Source organism: Mya arenaria, chromosome 2 (genome assembly GCF_026914265.1).
Source record: "Mya arenaria isolate MELC-2E11 chromosome 2, ASM2691426v1".
In the NCBI taxonomy this organism is placed as follows: Eukaryota; Metazoa; Mollusca; class Bivalvia; order Myida; family Myidae; genus Mya; species Mya arenaria.
In genome coordinates, this window is record NC_069123.1 from 46,151,604 (window position 1) to 46,172,885 (window position 21,282).

General features: G+C 37.8%; 1 protein-coding gene across 1 annotated transcript in view; it reads right to left on the reverse strand.

The window, feature by feature from the left end:
* The window catches only part of LOC128242940 (protocadherin Fat 4-like), a 36,546-nt gene that overhangs the window by 4,162 nt on the left and 11,102 nt on the right, over nucleotides 1-21,282 (reverse strand). Inside the window, exons 19-29 of the mRNA XM_052960395.1 lie at nucleotides 20,976-21,199; nucleotides 20,749-20,810; nucleotides 20,289-20,538; nucleotides 19,836-20,072; nucleotides 18,061-18,149; nucleotides 17,291-17,465; nucleotides 15,590-15,686; nucleotides 3,449-3,567; nucleotides 3,198-3,313; nucleotides 2,906-3,017; nucleotides 57-1,016 (exon numbers count right to left, since the gene is read on the reverse strand). Of these exons, the coding sequence (XP_052816355.1) occupies nucleotides 57-1,016; nucleotides 2,906-3,017; nucleotides 3,198-3,313; nucleotides 3,449-3,567; nucleotides 15,590-15,686; nucleotides 17,291-17,465; nucleotides 18,061-18,149; nucleotides 19,836-20,072; nucleotides 20,289-20,538; nucleotides 20,749-20,810; nucleotides 20,976-21,199 (2,441 nt within the window). The remainder of the gene's footprint in view (nucleotides 1-56; nucleotides 1,017-2,905; nucleotides 3,018-3,197; nucleotides 3,314-3,448; nucleotides 3,568-15,589; nucleotides 15,687-17,290; nucleotides 17,466-18,060; nucleotides 18,150-19,835; nucleotides 20,073-20,288; nucleotides 20,539-20,748; nucleotides 20,811-20,975; nucleotides 21,200-21,282) is intronic.

Sequence of the window (21,282 nt, forward strand, 5' to 3'; positions counted from 1 at the left end):
ATTTTAGAAGCTTGTATTTAAAGATATGCGACATGTAATAGAAGATAACTACTTACATTGTCATGCATTACAAAAAATCCGGAATAAGCAGACTGTTGTAGCTTGAAGGAAGACGAGCCTAAACTGATGAGATCAATATTCCCAATCTCATTCTCTGGCCATGTCTTGTTGATATTCGTGGTATTCATATATGGAACAACGACCGTGTAATTGTTAGCATGGAATAAACCACCAGCATCAGTAACTCTTATTTCCAGAGAAATGTTTACTTTGGTATCTAATGTTCTATTCACATACACTGAACCGTTTTCAGTAATGGCAAAATATCCATTTGGATCTTTTAAAGTGAATATCATATGTTTGTTCGCATCGTCAATGTCAGGGTCTGTAGCACTTACAACAAAAACTGTTGTGTTCGCAATGGTGTGTTGCTGGACGTAGATTGGCATAGGTAATTCGTTTAACACTGGAGGCTCGTTGACGTCGACTACAGCTACGTTAAATGTTTTCATGGAGTCCCGAGGAGGAGATCCACTGTCCAAAACAACAACTGTGAAGTTGTACGCTTGAGCCTCATTCCGTATTGACTTTACTAGAGTAACATTCCCCGTGTTTTTATCAATTTCAAAATGACCATCGCTGTTGTGAAGAAAATAAGAGAAATTACTGTGTGTTAGATCAGCATCGGTCACATCGACTTCTAGAACAGTTGTAAGTACGGTCGTGGTATCATTCAACGTCAGCGTTCCGTTTGAGACTATTTCGGGTGCAAACTCATTTTCGTCAAGAATTGTTACATTCACGTCTGCCGTATCGTTGTCCTGGCCATCAGTTACATAGATTAACAATCTGCACTTTCCGCCACCACTCCTGTAGCTTTCTGCATTCGAATGATTTACGTAAAGCACTGCCGTATTGTTCAAAAAGAAGAAGTCGTTTGCTTTACAATCGCTTTGTGTGTCATTAATGTAGTATTTTAAAGTGTTTTCCGAGCTGTCAATATCTGCGACTTGCACCTAGAGAAATATGAAACATAAACTATTAAACGTTTTGCACTATATGTATAACTGTTTTTTTTCACGCATTTTATATAATCAAATGAATTCAGCTATAATATTTTAATGGAAACTACAAGCTTAGCAGGCAAATATTTAAAGATGCACTTTTACCCCAAACAAAAGTAACTACAATTAATACAATTGTTTTAATAAACGAAAAGGATGAATAAATGTCGCGAACAATGGTTCATATGATGGATACTGAGTTTGATTTGAAATAAATGTGCGGAAAACATGGTATTTCTACCTTGTGAGACGTTAGTAAATCACAGTAAATATTTAAGAATGTAAATCACTTTAAAATGTATAAAAAGACAACAATGATATTTGCGCTCAGGCTGGATAAAATGGTTAAGCACTTTCAAAAACACCGTTACTTGCCAACATTTGTTTGTTCGGTCTTAATCATTTCAATTTTTAAAATTAAAGAACTACATCAATAGGAAGCGATCCACCTAATAAAGTTCTTGCACGTGAAGAGAAGGGATCCTTGCGATTTCTGATATATATTTATACAAATACTATCTGTATTAGATATGTCATGTTCATAGTCTACATATTACTTCACTGGCGCTCGTTCAGAAACTGGCATTGCTAACAAATTCGTACAGAAACTGGCATCGCTCACAAAATCGTACAAAACCTGGCATTGCTCACACGTTCGAACAGAAATTGGCATTGCTCTTAAGATCGTATGAAACTGGCATTGCGCACAAGTTCGTACTAATTGGACATTTCTCACAAGGTCGTACAGAAACTGGCATTGCTCAAAAGTTCGAACAAAAACTGGCATTGCGCACAAGTTCGTACAAATTGGACATTTCTCACAAGGTCGTACAGAAACTGGCATTGCTCAAAAGTTCGAACAGAAACTGGCATCGCTCACAAAATCGTGCAAAACCTGGCATTGCTCACAAGTTCGTACGTAACTATCATTGCACACACAAATCGGGCATTTATCACAAGGTCGTACAGGACCTGGCATTGCTCACAAGTTCGAACAGAAACTGGCATTGCTCACAAGTTCGTACGAAACTGGCATTGCGCACGAGTTCGAACAGAAACTGGCATTTCTCACAAGTTCGTACGAAACTGGCATTACGCACGAGTTCGAACAGAAACTGGCATTTCTCACAAGTTCGTACGAAACTGGCATTGCGCACGAGTTCGAACAGAAACTGGCATTACGCACGAATTCGAACAGAAACTGGCATTACGTACGAGTTCGAACATAAACTGGCATTAGGCACGAGTTCGAACATAAACTGGCATTACGCACGAGTTCGAACAGAAACTGGCATTGCGCACGAGTTCGAACAGAAACTGGCATTACGCACGAGTTCGAACAGAAACTGGCATTACGCACGAGTTCGAACAGAAACTGGCATTGCGCACGAGTTCGAACAGACACTGGCACTGCAATCAGGTTTATGGATATTGTGCATACATGGTAATTGTATGTACGTTAAGTTAGCGGCCTAGCGGCCTAGCGGCCTAGCGGCGTGAAGTAAGCGGTCTAGCGGCTTAGCGGTCTAGCGGCGTGAAGTTAGCGGCCTAGCGCTAGGCCGCTAGGCCGCTTACTTCACGCCGCTAGGCCGCTAGGGACGCTATCTTCATGTACATGGTAATTGTACATAATTGTCCACCCTTTCTTGTGTTATATGCATGGAGTTAGTACACTTTCATACTGAGTATGGCACCTGTTTCATTTTCATCTTGGCATAACTTGGTGAGCGTATTCCTATAGTAATATCCAATATAAAAACATAACTTTCGACACGATATTTTTGTAGATGCTCAAGCATAGATTTATTATGAAGTGCTATAACAAAAGTAACTTAACGTACCTGCAACACTTTCACGTATCTATTTTCCAACACCTCCAACTGGTAGGGAAGGCCAGTAAAGCTCGGTTTCGCGTCGTTATCGTTTATAACAACTACAAACACTGTCGCATAACTGTTGCCAAAAGAAATAGACCATTAGGCCATTTCGAAATATCCTAAGACAATTTCTAAAGATTATTTTAACAAAAATGATAATTCCGTTATATACAATGGCGGTTTATCAATACATATTGTTGAAGTCAAACAAAGTATTATTATATGAATACTACAGTGTGTTATGCTAATTCCTCACCTAATAAAGTTGCCATCGTGCACAGACACATTCAGGTCATATCGTTGTCTAGTCTCGAAGTCAAGCTGTGTGCTATTGATAAATATTTTGCCATTGTGGTTGTCGATGTAAAATCCCTAAAATAAATTTCATACTTCACTGTTCTATATATAAACACATAACTTATATGAACTTAACCGAGTACACGGATTGATCTACTAATTGCAACATCGGTAGGTAAGAAGAGCCTTTCATGAATATTCAGCACCTACTTGCTTGTTGCCAACGATGGAATAGGTTAGGTTAACTGGTTGATCTCTGTCAGCATCGATTGCCGTCACATTGCAGGTCAGGTTCCGATCTCTTTCGTGCACAGAACAATTGTACCACTCTGCAAAATATACAATTAGGGATGTGTGTCTAATGAAAAATGTCTGGACGAGTTTCATTTATGTTAATTTGTCCTCTAAACAACGATTTTTGTTGATGTTATCTCAGAACACATTACATAAATGCTCATTTTTATAGGAGTCTTTACGTGAGTTGATGTCAAGGTAAGTTAAATTATTAGACCATTGTTGTTTAAGACAGCACACCCTTTTATAAAAATCTTCACTTGAACTCTCCAATTTTAATGCTTAAGCACAGGACTACAAACATTTAGAGGGTTTCAAGAACGAGGCTCGAATCCATCTACAAGCTCAAATATATTTTTCTTCTTTGTCTTCATTTGCTAAAACTGTTTAATAAATTCGTATTTTTTTAATAAAAAGTAATTTAAAAAAAAATATGCACATACATATGAGCTTCTTTGAATATTTGAATACTTGCAGGCATGGCTAAATATGTAATTGGAAGTTACTTTTTTTGAAACGAGACGATAAAATTGTATATTTTGGTGTGGGGAATATTAAATATTCCTGAAATGTTTATGTTGATTAATAATAAAGAATAGGCCATGAGTATTTCTAGAACTTCAAACATCAGTGTTCCAATTTAACGCGTTCAAAACAGTGAGCTAATTGTTATTACATTTGGCCATTGTATTACAGTTTGATTATATTTGTTAATGTCGTGATCAAATATTTATCAATTCTCTGAAAGCAAGTATGGTTTTGTTTTTCTGATACCAAATTTTAACCAGGGGCGGGGCAGAACTTCACTTTAGAGGGGCGCAATTTAGGGGCGTAGCCTTTTGACGTCGGAATCAAAATTTATTTAGTTTAAATTGGTGGTAGGTGGTTTGGGATTGCTTTTTACAACATTTAGTCCGAAATGAAGTATTTTGGGACTATTTTATTGCATTTTCTCCTATGTTGAAATAAAAAGTTAACTTGGACGACTTTAGGGAGAGGGGCGCCGGGTGCATCCCCCATGGAACTGCTAGTGATTACAAAAATAAATGAAATATATATATATATATATATATATATATATATATATATATATATATATATATATATATATATATATATATATATATATTTTTGTCGCTTGGATGATGTCATTTTTATAAAAAAAAAGAGTTTGATATGGCGGTTGGGTTAATCAAATTCACAGTGTTAAATTTTGTTTGTGAATCCAGCATATGATATTCTAAATTTCTACTTGCTTAGTTATTTTGCAAGTATGATATCTAAGACGTTTAATACAAAAGTTAATACTTTCAAAGTATTATGTTGTTTAATTTGTATAATCATGCTATTGAATTTGTTTTGATTTTGTTTTCATTTTTGGCTGGAGGCCTTTCCATGCAATTCCTTTTTTTGTGTTTTTCTTATAAGTTATTAAGTAGTCGATCGGTATATATTTACATTTTTTATCGTTTACACATGTAATGATCCTCATAAATCGCGAAAACGTATTTTTAAAGAGAGACAAACGGCAGGAGTCAGACAATGCTAATTTTTTTCTACATTCCACTTTGCACTTACGCCATATGTATTATTAGTCAAAAACAATAACCCAGTAGCTTCCAAAATTTTATATTTCTAGGTAAAGGCAACCATTTTAAGAAAAGCATTACCAATTTCGTATGGGGCAATACCACTGTGGAGGAGCGACCACCGGAACTTGCTCACTATTTGAGCATCTGTCATAGGTATTCGCGACGGAAGGAAGCGTTGCAGCGGTAAGTTGAAGCCCAATATTTGCTCTTCTACCTCGTATTTCACCTTGTTATGTTGATTTTGTATACTGACGATAATTTCCCTAGCTCCGAAAATTCAGAAAATGCTATAACACTGTCGAGATTTGTAAAAATGACCAAAAAACTATGCATTGCTCACTCAAACAAATATTCGCCGTTTGTTACAAAAGGCCCCCGTATCGTCTTTACAGAGTCATAAATCAAAAAAGTGAAGCGACCAATTTATTTGCCCAGCTGTATAATATTCAAGTTTCAAGTTTAAGCAAAATCGATGGAATATTCGCAAAGATACGGCCTCCAGAATATGTTGGTGACTGTACTGAGACTTGTTTTCTTGCTCGTTGGTGACTCGAGACTTGATATTAACTGTACCGAGACTTGATCACCAAAATATTGAGTAATGACGATATGATGTTAAAAATTAGACGCTTTTCGATTTAATTTTTTGTAAAATAAGATATATTTCGCAAATGTAACTTTTAACTTGGTTGTCATTCCTGCCATTTCGGTTGCTAACAGCCTAAAAGTGAGAGCAAATAAAAATATGTAAAATGTAAACACAATATCGGTATCATTTCTTCATGCATTAATTGATGTTTTCCTTACAAACCACAGTTGGTTAAGGGGACAAGGGGTAACCAATCCCCCCCCCTGGCCCCCACTTCCCTTCCCCTATGCTTCACCTCCCCCTTGTTCCCCCAACTCCCTCCCACTTGCTATTCGCTCCCCACCCCCGCTCCCCGCTGCCTCCCGCCCCTTATATCGTACCCTGTCCCCTGTCCACCCCCACACAGTTACCTGTTAGTCGTTGGCGCTGTACGTCTGTATGCCTCACTGTTAAGTCCAGAGAACCCAGATGACCATTAGTTTTGTCTTTAATCTCGGACTCTAACTGTTAGAGCAAAATGATGCACTGAGGTAGCCTAACGTAGCATAAACATAAGCTACTTCCCTTTTCAAATGTGGAAAAAGCTTGGATTGTATGCACAGCGGTATGTTGTGTATGTGGATTTTATGATGATATTTTGAGGCTGAGTGATTTTGATAGAAGCTACCGACTGACGAAAGCCTTTTTCCCATAAAAATCGTGTATTTTGAATGGAGACATGCGATTTCAAGAATTGATTTAAGTTTGGGTTTTCTTTTGTTTACATTCCCGATGAAAGTTTTGAGGTTCGGGCAGAGGAGGTGACCGACATTTTTTGGGCGACACCATTAAATCTTGGACAGAGCAATAATACATTTAAATGCAGCGTTTGCAGTTACACAACAGACCGCAAATTTAACATGGAAAGGCATGAACAGCGCCATAAAAAGAAGCCAGTGGACACTAGTACTCCAAATAAGAAAGAGGAGCCATTGTGCACTAGTACTCCAAATAAGACTCCAAACAAAGTGACATTACCGAACTAATGAGCCGATGGACGGTATATCACATGTCTTTGGAACGGCTTCGTAGTTCAGAAAAAGATATTTTCACATAACTGGCCGGAAAACTTGGAACAAGAGCGGAGAATTTGCCCCAAGACGTTTCTCTGCATTGAAAAATAACTGATAAATTTTCTATTTTAGTAACAGTGAACCCGGTGTGCAATTGACCCATTTTATATCATTGCAAACATGTCACAGGGCAAGTTCTGTGGCCCTTCCGCACACACGCAATAACTTATTGTGAAAAGCCGTTTAAAGATTGTTTTCTGTTTTAGCAACAATGGCCACTATCCACAGTAGACCAGAATTATTTCTGTGCAGTGAACCTGAACTATCTGTTTCTAAATATGGTACATACCCAGGATGTGACATGTTTCCTACTGGTATTTATTGGAGAAAAGCCAATAATATATTTCTATGTTTAGGAACACCGGTCCCTATATGAAGTGGACCGTAGCCACTTTCTGTTCCCAAAGATGGGAAACTGCTAGGACCCTTTCGACTACGTGTAGGTGCATGTTAATAAGAATTAGTAGCAACAACCTACAACAATTATTCACAGCCATTTATCAAAAACCTGTACCGCTGTTTATCCAACTGTCTTTACATATTTATAATCAAAAACGTTTTTTAAACGCAGAAAGTCAGCTTTTATATAATACCTATATTTTTATTTACACGGGAAAAACACATTTCGCACAAATGGAGTTAGCTCTAACTACACTTGTAATTAATTGCTCTCTTCATAATGAAAAAAACATGTCAAGTTTCAAAACAGTATCTCTAATACTTTCCGAGATAATTCACCTTTCTACGTGTAGACATCTCAATTTTACTCGTCCTTTTTGGCACAAGTCTCAGTACAGTACCATTTCTCGATAGCTCAACTCTCAGTACAGGTATTATCAAGTCTCAGTACAGTCAACAACATATTCCGGAGTCCGTATCTTTGCGAATATTCTATCAATTTTGCTTAAACTTGAAACTTGAATATTATACAGCTGGGCAAATAAATTGGTCGCTTCACTTTTTTGATTTATGACTCTGTAAAGACGATACGGGGGCCTTTTGTAACAAAAGGCGAATATTTTTGAGTGAGCAATGCATAGTTTTTTGGTCATTTTTACAAATTTCGACAGTGTTATAGCATTTCCTGAATTTTCGGAGCTGGGGAAATTATCGTCAGTATACAAAATCAACATAACAAGGTGAAATACGAGGTAGAAGAGCAAATATTTTGCTTCAACTTACCGCTGCAACGCTTCCTTCCGTCGCGAATACCGATGACAGATGCTCAAATAGTGAGCAAGTTCCGGTGGTCGCTCCTCCACAGTGAATACTTGGGTCATCGAGACGTGTCCGGGTAAATATTGCATATTTGAAATGTATAAGTATAGGTTGCTATATTGATCGAGGATGACGGAATCTTTGTATTATAGTTGTAAAAATATGAGTGAGTTTATGGCCACAAGTTACTAAGTTGTGGCCACAAATTACTAAGTTATTGCCACAAGTTACTAAATAGTGGCCACAAGTTACTTAGTTTTGGTCTCAAGTTACTAAGTTATGGCCACAAGTTACTAAATAGTGGCCACAAGTTACTAAGTTGTGGCCTCAAGTTACTAAGTAATGGCCACAAGTTACTAAGTTGTGGCCACAAGTTGCTAAGTAGTGGCCTCAAGTTACTAAGTAATGGCCACACGTTACTAAGTTATGACCACAAGTTACTAAGTTGTGGCCACAAGTTACTAAGTAATGGCCACAAATTACTTAGTTATGACCACAAGCTACTAAGTTGTGGCTACTATTTACTAAGTTATGGCCTCAAGTTACTAAGTTGTGGCAACAAGTTACTAAGTTGAGGCCCCAATTTACTAAGTTGTGGCCTCAAGTTACGAAGTTGTGGCCACAAGTTACTAAGCTGAGGCCCCAAGGTAATAAGTTGTGGCCTCAAGTTACTTAGTAATGGCCACACGTTACTTAGTTATGACCCCAATTTACTAAGTTGTGGCCTCAAGTAATTAAGTTGTGGCAACACTTTACTAAGTTGTGGTAGCAATATCAATAAAGTGTTGCGGATGTCAGCTCTGTGCCGCCATGAAATCGCTTTCGTACTAAGAATTCAGCTGACCATTCTTAACAGTAGTTCAAAATGTAAATTGACGGAAGTTTTTATCAGAAAGTGTGGTACTCTTAACACGATATAATGGACGTGGATGTTTTCATCAGGTAGTGGGGTACTCTCAAAACAATGTAAAGGACGTGTATGTTTTCATCAGGTAGTGGGGAAATCTCAACACGATATAAAGGACGTGAACCTTTTCATTAGGTAGTGGGGTACTCTCAACACGATGTAAATGACGTGGATGTTTTCATCAGGTAGTGGGGTACTCTCAACACAATGTAAAGGACGTGTATGTTTTCATCAGGTAGTGGGGTACTCTCAACACGACGAAAAAAGGACGTGGATGATTTCAACAGATAGTGGGGTACTCTCAACACGATATAAAGGACGTGGATGTTTTCATCAGGTAGTGGGGTACTCTCAACAGGATATAAAGGACGTGGGTGATTTCAACAGACAGTGTGGTACTCCCAACACGATATAAATGACGTGGATGTTTTCATCAGGTAGTGGGGTACTCACAACACGATATAAAGGACGTGGATGATGGCATCAGGTAGTGTAAAACTCTTATCACAATGTTATGGACGTGGTTGTTTTCATTAAGTAGTGTGGTACTCTCAAAACATTGTTAAGGGCGTGGATGTTTTCATCAGGTAGTGTCGTACCCTTACCACATTGTTAAGAACGTGGATGTTTTCATCAGGTAGTGTGGTACTCTTACCACAATGTTAAGAACGTGGATGTTTTCATCAGGCAGTGTGGTACTATTATCACATTGTTAAGGACGTGGATGATTTCATCAGGCAGTGTGGTACTCTTACCACAATGTTAAGAACGTGGATGTTTTCATAAGGCAGTGTGGTACTCTTATCACATTGTTAAGGACGTGGATGTTTTCATCAGGTAGTGTGGTACTCTTACCACATTGTTAAGAACGTGGATGTTTTCATCAGGTAGTGTGGTATTCTTATCACATTGTTAAGGACGTGGATGTTTTCTTCAGGTAGTGTGGTACTCTTTTCACATTGTTAAAAACGTGGATATTTTCATCAGGTTGTGTGGTACTCTTATCACATTGTTAAGGACGTGGATGTTTTCATCAGGTAGTGTGGTACTCTTACCACAATGTTAAGAACGTGGATGTTTTCATCAGGTAGTGTAGTACTCTTATCACATTGTTAAGGACGTGGATGTTTTCATCAGGTAGTGTGGTACTCTTATCACAATGTTAAGGACGTGGATGTTTTCATCAGGTAGTGTGGTACTTTTACCACAATGTAAAGGACGTGGACGTTTTCATCAGGTAGTGTGGTACCCCTAGCACAATGTTAAGGACGTGGATGTTTTTATCAGGTAGTGTGGTTCTCTTACCAGAATGTTAAGACTGTTGATGTTTTCATCAGGTAGTCTGGTACTCATATCACAATGTAAAGGACGTGGATGTTTTCGTCAGGTAGTGTGGTACTCTTATCACAATGTAAAGAACGTGGATGTTTTCATTAGGAAGTGTGGTACTCTTACCACCATGTTAAGAACTTGGATGTTTTCATCAGGTAGTGGGGTACTCTTATCACAATGTAAATGACGTGGATGTTTTCATCAGGTAGTGGGGTACTCTCAACACGATGTAAAGGACGTGAATGTTTTCATTAGGTGGTGGGGTACTCTCAACATAATGTAATGGACGTGGATGTTTTCATCAGGTAGTGGGGTACTCACAACATGATGTAAAGGACGTGAATATTTTCATCAGGTATTGGGGTACTCTCAACACGATATAAAGTACGTGGATGTTTTCATCAGGTCGTGTCGTACTCTCAAAACAATGTAAAGAACGTGGATGTTTTCATCAGGTAGTGGGGTACTCTCAACACAATGTAATGGACGTGGATGTTTTCTTTAGGTAGTGGGGTACTCTCAACACAATGTAAAGGACGTGTATGTTTTCATCAGATAGTGGGGTACTCTCAACACGATATAAAGGACGTGGATGTTTTCATCAGGTAGTGTGGTACTCTTATCACAATGTAAAGAACGTGGATGTTTTCATCAGGTAGTGGGGTACTTTCAACACAATGTAAAGAACGTGGATGTTTTCATCAGGTAGTGGGGTACTCTCAACACGATGTAAAGGACGTGAATGTTTTCATCAAGTAGTGGGGTACTCTCAACACAATGTAATGGACGTGGATGTTTTCATTAGGTCGTGTCGTACTCTCAACACAATGTAAAGGACGTGGATGTTTTCATCAGGCAGTGTGGTACTCTCAACACGATGTAAAGGACGTGGATGTTTTCATCAGGTAGTGGGGTACTCCCAGCACAATGTAATGAACGTGGATGTTTTCATCAGGTATTGTGGTACTCTTATCACAATGTAAAGAACGTTGATGTTTTCATCAGGTAGTGGGGTACTCTCAACACGATGTAAAGGACGTGAATGTTTTCATCAAGTAGTGGGGTACTCTCAACACAATGTAATGGACTCGGATGTTTTCATTAGGTCGTTTCGTACTCTCAACACAATGTAAAGGACGTGGATGTTTTCATCAGGTAGTGTGGTACTCTTATCACATTGTTACGGACGTGGATGTTTTCATCAGGTAGTGTGGTACTCTTATCACATTGTTACGGACGTGGATGTTTTCATCAGGTAGTGTGGTACTCTTACCACATTGTTACGGACGTGGATGTTTTCATCAGGTAGTGTGGTACTGTTACCACATTGTTAAGGACGTGGATGTTTTCATCAGGTAGTGTGGTACTCTTATCACATTGTTACGGACGTGGATGTTTTCATCAGGTAGTGTGGTACTCTTATCACATTGTTACGGACGTGGATGTTTTCATCAGGTAGTGTGGTACTCTCAACACGAAATAAAGGAGGTGGATGTTTTCATCAGGTAGTGTGGTACTCTTATCACAATGTTAATGACGTGGATGTTTTCATCAGGTAGTGTGGTACTCTCAACACATTGTTAAGGACGTGGATGTTTTCATCAGGTAGTGTGGTACTCTTATCACATTGTTAAGAACGTGGATGTTTTCATCAGGTAGTGTGGTACTCTGATCACATTGTTACGGACGTGGATGTTTTCATCAGGTAGTGTGGTACTCTTATCACATTGTTACGGACGTGGATGTTTTCATCAGGTAGTGTGGTACTCTCAACACGAAATAAAGGACGTGGATGTTTTCATCAGGCAGTGTGGTACTATTATCACATTGTTAAGGACGTGGATGTTTTCATCAGGCAGTGTGGTACTCTTATCACAATGTTAAGGACGTGGATGTTTTCATCAGGCAGTGTGGTACTCTTATCACTATGTTAAGGACGTGGATGTTTTCATCAGGCAGTGTGGTACTCTTACCACAATGTTAGGAACGTGGATGTTTCCATCAGGCAGTGTGGTACTCTTATCACAATGTTAGGAACGTGGATGTTTCCATCAGGTAGTGTGGTTCTCTTACCACATTGTTACGGACGTGGATGTTTTCATCAGGTAGTGTGGTTCTCTTACCACATTGTTAAGGACGTGGATGTTTTCATCAGGTAGTGTGGTTCTCTTACCACATTGTTAAGGACGTGGATGTTTTCATCAGGTAGTCTGGTACTGTTACCACATTGTTAAGGACGTGGATGTTTTCATCAGGTAGTGTGGTTCTCTTATCACAATGTTAAGGACGTGGATGTTTTCATCAGGTAGTGTGGTACTGTTATCACAATGTTAAGAACGTGGATGTTTTCATCAGGCAGTGTGGTACTCTTACCACAATGTTAAGAACGTGGATGTTTTCATCAGGCAGTGTGGTACTCTTACCACAATGTTAAGAACGTGGATGTTTTCATCAGGCAGTGTGGTACTCTTATCACAATGTTAAGAACGTGGATGTTTTCATCAGGCAGTGTGGTACTGTTATCACATTGTTATGAACGTGGATGTTTTCATCAGGCAGTGTGGTACTCTTATCACATTGTTAAGAACGTGGATGTTTTCATCACGTAGTGTGGTACTGTTATCACATTGTTAAGAACGTGGATGTTTTCATCAGGTAGTGTGGTACTCTCAAAACATTGTTAAGGACGTGGATGTTTTCATCAGGCAGTGTGGTACTCTTACCACAATGTTAAGGACGTGGATGTTTTCATCAGGCAGTGTGGTACTCTTACCACAATGTTAAGAACGTGGATGTTTTCATCAGGCCGTGTGGTACTCTGATCACAATGTTAAGAACGTGGATGTTTTCATCAGGCAGTTTGGTACTTTTAACACATTGTTAAGGACGTGGGTATTTTCATCAGGCAGTGTGGTACTCTGATCACAATGTTAAGAACGTGGATGTTTTCATCAGGCAGTGTGGTACTCTTATCACATTGTTAAGGACGTGGATGTTTTCATCAGGTAGTGTGGTACTTTTATCACAATGTTAAGGACGTGGATGTTTTCATCAGGCAGTGTGGTACTTTTATCACATTGTTAAGGACGTGGATGTTTTCATCAGGTAGTGTGGTAGTCTTATCACAATGTAAAGGACGTGGATGTTTCCGTCAGGCAGTGTGGTACTCTTACCACAATGTTAAGGACGTGGATGTTTTCATCAGGCAGTGTGGTACTCTTATCATAATGTTAAGGACGTGGATGTTTTCATCAGGTAATGTGGTACTCTTATCACAATGTTAAGGACGTGGATGTTTTCATCAGGTAGTGTGGTACACGATGTAAATGGTGTATATGTTTTATCAGGTAGTATGGTGCATTCAACACGATGGAAATGACCTGGATGTTTTCATCAAGTAGTTGGGGTACTCTTATCACGAAGGAAATGACCTGGATGTTTTCAAAAGGTAGTGTGGTACTCTCATCACGATGAAAATGAACTGACTGTTTTCATTATGTGGTTCTCTTAAACTTACATGTTTAAGGCTTTTTGCTATTTTGTTTTTATACCGTATCAGTAGGTTTTGATCAGTGTGCCACGAAGCACGATCATAATAGCCGTTGCTGCTGGATATCTCTGAAGTTTTCATTTAATTGTGTGAACATGTATGGAAGGGTATTTTCACGACAAGGCGGTAACCCAACATTTACTTATAACGAATAAAAATATTTGTGTAATGTGCTTGTTGTCATGTGACGTTGAATGTTTCGGGTTTGTGTTGTTTTTGTTGTCATGAAACGTTGAATGTCTGGCGTAAGTGAGTTGTTTGTTGTCATGTGACGTTCATGTATGGCGTTTGTGTTGTTTTGTTGTCATGTGACGTTGAATGTCTCGCGTTAGTGATGTTTTTTGTCATGTGACGTTGCATGTCGCGCGTTAGTGATATGTTTGTTATCATGTGATGTTCATGCCTGGCATTTGTGTTGTGTTTGTTGTCACGTGACGTTCAGGTCTGGCGTTGTTGTTGTGTTTGTTGTCATGTGACGTTGCATGTCGCGTGTTAGTGATGTATTTGTTGTCATGTGACGTTGAATGTCTCGCGTTAGTGTTGTATTTTTGTCAAGCGGCGTTGAATGTCTCGCGTTAGTGTTGTGTTTGTTGTCATGCGGCGTTGAATGTCTCGCGTTAGTATTGTGTTTGTTGTCATGCGGCGTTGAATGTCTCGCGTTAGTGTTGTGCTTGTTGTCATGCGGCGTTGAATGTTTCGCGTTTGCGTTGTGTTTTTGTCATGCGGCGTTGAATGTCTCGCGTTTGTGTTGTGTTTTGTCATGCGGCGTTAAAAGTCTCGCGTTAGTGTTGTGTTTGTTGTCATGCGGCGTTGAATGTCTCGCGTTAGTATTGTGTTTGTTGTCATGCGGCGTTGAATGTCTCGCGTTAGTGTTGTGTTTGTTGTCATGCGGCGTTGAAAGTTTCGCGTTTGCGTTGTATTTTTGTCATGCGGCGTTGAATGTCTCGCGTTTGTGTTGTGTTTTGTCATGCGGCGTTAAAAGTCTCGCGTTAGTGTTGTGTTTGTTGTCATGCGGCGTTGAATGTCTCGCGTTAGTGTTTTGTTTTGTTGTCATGCGGCGTTGAATGACTCGCGGTTGTGTTGGGTTTGTTGTCATGCGGCGTTGAATGTCTCGCGTTATTGTTGTGTTTGTTGTCATGCGGCGTTGAATGTCTCGCGTTAGTGTTGTGTTTTTTGTCATGCGGCGTTGAATGTCCCGCGTTAGTGTTGTGTTTGTTGTCATGCGGCGTTGATTGTCTTGCGTTAGTGTTGTGTTTGTTGTCATGCGGCGTTGATTGTCTTGCGTTAGTGCTGTGTTTGTTGTCATGTGATGTTGTTAGTTTTGCTTTTGTGTCATTATTTAAAAATGATATATGTTAATCAAAACTATTTGCACGAACATGTTAGGGTAATCGAGTTTATTTTCCTAGCCATGACGTTTTCACGTACATTTCGTATCATCTTCATTTTGTTTTGTTTCGACATAGTATATTTTGTCGAGCTTAGTTGTGTGACTTATTTCGTGAAACGTGTATTAAGCATTGCTACAGCAAAGTATAGTATCTTAATTGATGCTATAATGCTATTAAAACCCTGTGATATTTTAAAGCATGCCGACAAACATACAAAACAGCACAATTATAAAAACCTTATATGAACACTCGAGGGTCCACGTAAGGCTACCATAGTTTATTGACAACGAGGTTTTTCTAATCATTAACACACTATTTGCTTTGTACCCTATCAAAGAATATATATTCAAAAATACAGTTTCAAACCTTTTGTGAAAGAAGGTCTGTTGTCATTACAGCCAAGTACGGTGACACGAACGGTAGCTGTATCCGAATGGTTTGCCGCCCCATCACCAGCGTGCACCTATTGAACGGATTTTTAAATCATATTTTGTGTGCTAACATAATTTTATTCACAAAGTATTTTCAGAAAAACTTTCATTAACCTAAACAAGAATATATATTTATTGGCAAGTAGTTAGAAGGTCAACTGTGCTAATGCTAAATAAATTCCAAATAAGACACATTTATTATAAATATCAACGAATTAAAAACACTTGTTGGTCCTGAAAATCATTTTATCACAATAAAAGTTTTCTTTGGAATGCAGGTCAGAGTTATCTTTTAATCAGATTGTTTAAACATTTGAAATTAAAGACAGCCAAATTATTATATAAAGTATCACGAAAATAACAAAATCTAGTTCAAATCGGCCAAATTCTATTACTTCAACAAATTACGAAATGGCGGGTTTAAAGTTTTGACTGAGACCGATATAATCTCTTTTATATGCAAACAGTTTATATCGAATTTCTTTTCAAAACACAGAACTGTGCATTTCGTATTTGTTTAAGCTTTTCAAATGTGCCACATTTTTGTCGCTTGATCTTGCAATTTTCTTTCAACTTTAGCACTGATAATGTTATCAAATGTACTGAAGAAAAACTGTATCAATACGTTGTATCTTATAAGGTTGGGGTCTGATGTCTTAAAGGTGATAAACAATCAGGTAACACTCATATCCTAAATATATTCTTTTCGAAAGCCAGATCGAATACAATTGTCAGATTGATGTGATGCATTTTAGTTGTGCAACAACAGTAAAAGTTACAGATTATGATCGTTTTAAAGGCAATCGATATAACACGCATACAATTTAAAAGGCACGTTTCTTCGTGAAATACATTCTGTTTTAATACACTTATATCTGTATGCCAACTTTTTTGAGTTCGACAGAATGTTTTTAAATACGTATAATAGTATACAAAGTGGCACAAGTGGTTCTGTGACTTTTTGCCGTGGAACGCTAAATCCTTGTTGTAACAAATTAGCAGGCATTAATTAACTACGGACAAACTGTAGCGAATCTAACCAATTGCGAAACGAGTACACCATTAGACGGGAACATTGGAACAGCAGTATCTATTGTTTAATAACACGTACTCATTATTTGTATAACCTATCAACATGTCTTGATTTTGGGTATTGTGTGCAAAGTTCATTGCAGTGATTCTTAGGTAAACGCTTCTGTAGAGTGACGTCACGAAACGAAAAACCTAGATGCTTCTTTAGGAAATGAAGGCGGTTACATGGGTGGTTTCATCCGGTTCTCATGCCATTAATGGACGTCTTCAATCATGACCTTATAACGGCAAGTAACAACCAACAACCAAACTCCAAGTAACATTGTATATCATTATTCCCAATAACAGCTTTGTCCGAATCGTTCAATACTAACTTTATAAATACAGTCGAACCCCGTTGGCTCGAATTCGCTTGGCTCGAATTTCCTCATGGCTCGAAGTGAATTTTAGGACCGATTTTTATTATGCTGAACGTAAGTATTCCCGCTTGGCTTAAATTTTCTGAGAGTCGATGTATTTTCACTGGTCCTTGGGAGTTCGAGCCAGCGGGGTTCGATTGTAAAATGATGGGACCTTGTCTTGTGGATAGATATGTTTTACTTACCTCGATTACAAGCGGGTTATTATTCGGTGGCAAGGTATCAAAATCTACAGGTTTAACGAGGACAACGTCTCCGCTCGAGGAGTCAATTGAAAAATGTCCAGATACATTGCTTGGAACCATTGAATAGTGAACCGTGTTGAATGCTGGCGTTTCATCGGCATCTGTTGCGTGTACTCTGAAATTGTAAATTTAATATATTTCAAAGTTAGTTTTTATAAAGTTCCTCATCGAAATGTATTTACTCTTAAACGATTTAAAATCCTACTGTAAATAAACATGTCCAGTGGAACATCGGGAGCAGAATGGTAATAAAGTACCAATATTAAAGTGAAAATGCAGTCCCGTTGTATCATTACAGTTCAATACATTGAAGAAAACGCGCGCTTCGAAATTTACCAAATTTTTCCAAATACCTCTTTTTTGCACATGACATAATTTCTAATGAAAACAGATATGCCTCAAAACGAACCTTCAGCAAAACATGAAATGTTTAAATTAATCATTTTTATTATTTAGTTTTAATGTTCAATATTGAGAAAGCATAATACAAACATGTTTCGCAACATGTGTGGGTGTAATAAGGAGTTGGGCAAACTTTGCGAAAGAAGATGAGGTCCGAATTTCAATAATAAAGCGTTTGCATTTTTTCCCTTCCCCAACTATGTTTGTACTGTGGCAGGTATTTACAAAAAATGCCGTGTGTAGTGGCAATATTCATGAATAGTTACAACATTACTTATATATAACAAAAAAGGTATTATAAAGCATACCTTGTTAAGTTTAATCCACCCTTTTTGCATTCATTTACAGAAATATTGTAAACAGGATGATCAAACGCCGGTTTTCGGTTGTTTATGTCCTGCAAAAGAGTTATATCAACCCCATTTTATGATAAAAAACATCAACGTGTTTAAGAGCATGCAAATCGATTTCAACTTTACTATTTATAGAACGAGGGTACTTCAAAACATTATTTTATAATGTAAATAACATACCCACGATATCGCTTTATTGTAACCCCCATAAAATATGCCCCCACCCCCTGTACCACAAAGCATATTGTAATCCTACTGGTTAATTTCTTAAAGGCCTAGTTTAAGGAATTATGTTTGGCATTATAATCCCTTGCTGTGGATCTCCTGCTAATTGCACTGGTATCACAGAAGGGGCCAATTTCCTGTGTATTCCTTAATTGGCTCAGGGCCATTTAGGGTCCATTTCTATGATAACACTTCCAAAACTGCACAGCAGGATAATCAGATCAGAGATCTGATAGAATGGAACAAGGCAAGTATATTAAGATCAATAAACAGATGTTTTGTACTATACACATTTTTTATACTTTTTGTATTTTTTTTTTTTTTTGGGGGGGGGGGGGGGGGTGGGGAGGGAGTCACTGACAGAAGGCTTAACTAGGCCTTGAAAGCCTCCGAGTTGTCTACCCTTGGTTTTAATAAAATACATTAAAGGCACTGATGCATTTTACTTCATTGGACATGTCTGTTACATTCCAACCCGGAGACACCATGAATAGACTATGCTATAGGAAAAATAACCATTGCGCTAAATATAAATGATACACGCCACGTTAAAGCACAGTTTTGTGCGTTTCATTCTTCTAGAAACTATACCATATACCACCACCTTTTTGTATGAGCAGGGAAAGTGTTATGTAACAGGAAAATTGCCCTTTGATTCCAAATTTCATATTTGGAATATAGTAATACATGTACTTCATTTTAAACGCATTATCTGAAATCATTTATGACCTATTGTTTAAGCCAATTTGTTCAAAGCAGCCATATGCCTGCGTTTTTGCCGTCCATTACGGTGACCATCTGTAATACTTGATAAACCAGCTTGAGATATCTCGGTCTGTCTACACATTATGATGAACGTCATGATTAAAGCTCCATTTATATCAGTCAAATCATTATTTACGTGCTTTGATTGAATGACACTGTAATGTGTTCTTTTTTAATTACTGCAAGTGCTTAGTTTGTACACAGTGCATATCTTAAGAGATATTTTACTTTAAATTTGAATTCCTATTCATTTTTACACAGTAACGAACATTTTAGGTGTATGTAGATACAGATGTGATCTACATGTTAGAATACTATATTAACTTCATTTCAAAATTGAAAATTTAAGTATGGAATACCATTGTTTTATCTTCATTTTATTATAACTATTTTTGTTTTAATTTGGCGGATAGGGTCGTTGTTAACACAAGCACAATTATATTATAAATTGTTGTCAACATTTGTATTATATACACTAAGGTGTGTTAGTTGTGTTTTTTCCTATAATAAATCATAATTATATTATGAGTACGTTCACTTCAGTAAATGCATATGGTTTTGAGAATACTGCACAGCTTCTGTATCATATAACTAAAGTATCTTGGAGTGACTACAAGTTGTATTTGTTTTAAATGATAATGTTTCTTTTGTCAACGTGGTGCGACTTTAATACACTATTAAATCAGTATATCCATGTAATGCGAATGTGCAAATATAATTATGAAATTGTAGAAACTTACCAAGAGATTCACAGTTACTGTTTGGTTGTCCGAAGTTAGTGAACTGTTATTTTTCAGCTTATAAGGAACTGTATTATCAACTATTATTTCAAATGAAATTTTGCCATTGTTGTCTGCAGTTATCCAGAAATCGCCGTTAAGACAGACACTTCCATTTTTAGATACCGTGATGTTTGGATCTTCTTTCCTAATACTAAATTGAATTTCGCTGCCAACAGACACATCTTTGTCGTATGCCTACATATAAAAATATATATTTCAGATTGTATGTTCATTTTTAATGTTAACAGAAACAAAACGGCAGCTATTGTAATCAAAATGAATATCAACGCGGTTAATTCGGTTTATATACGGTAGACGGTAAATGGTCTGATTCAATTCTAAGACCATTAAATGTCGGAAATATTCCAGGGAATGTAGCAAAATTCTGTACCTAGTTAGCAAAAGACTTACCCGTGCAACGTAAAGGCATTGGTGTATGGGTCCCTCTGGTACAGACACATTGATATATTTTTCTCTGAAGTAAGGCACGTTGTCGTTGACCGCTTCAACAGTTACTGTAAAGTTCACGACCGTATCTAAAGACGGGTTCCCCTGATCCCTAGCCTCCAACATAAGCTCAAGGACAGTGTGATTTCCAAGCTGTTCAAAGTCAACTCCTGGTAACGTAATGTTACTGCAACCACGGAGCTCGATACTTATCCTTCAATTTAATATTGAACATTTCTGTTAACTTCGATATTGCAATTATGTATATGAAATCACGTTCCAGAGTAAAACACTTATGAGTATAACGTTTTAAATATTTTGACATCCCAAAAATACTTATGTATATATATAAATATACTAATATTTACGTAAAACATATGATATCATACTTAAACCTTAAGTGACTGGCGCTACATTCACTTACCATTTCGGAGCAAAAAGAAAGCATTCTACATTCCCGTCTTTCCCATCGTCTTCATCAGTCACCTGAAAACGAAATATATAATATATTTATCGCCAGATCTTCAACAAAACCCCAACACTTTGGAGAAAGTGTGTGTTGAGAGAGAGAGAGAGAGAGAGAGAGAGAGAGAGAGCACGTTACGCAACTCAAGAAATATCTCGTTGATAAATATAATATTATTTCCTTACCTTAAACGGTATGACCAACTGTTCGTTTTCCTTCACAAACGTGGTAGATGAAATGTTTACGACCGGTGGATATTCATTCACGGGTTTGACGTTCACTTCAACCGATGTGTAGTTAACATGTCTACCATCAGAGACGGACACATTTACAATGAACATTCTTTCACTAACGTTTTCAAAATCAAAAGTTCTTTTTGAAAGCAGCTTCCACCCGTCCATATCAAAATCTGTAATATTTATACACACTCCATACATAAAATCATTTATACTTTAGTACATCATGCATATAAGATTTTTTCTCGAGCGTTTT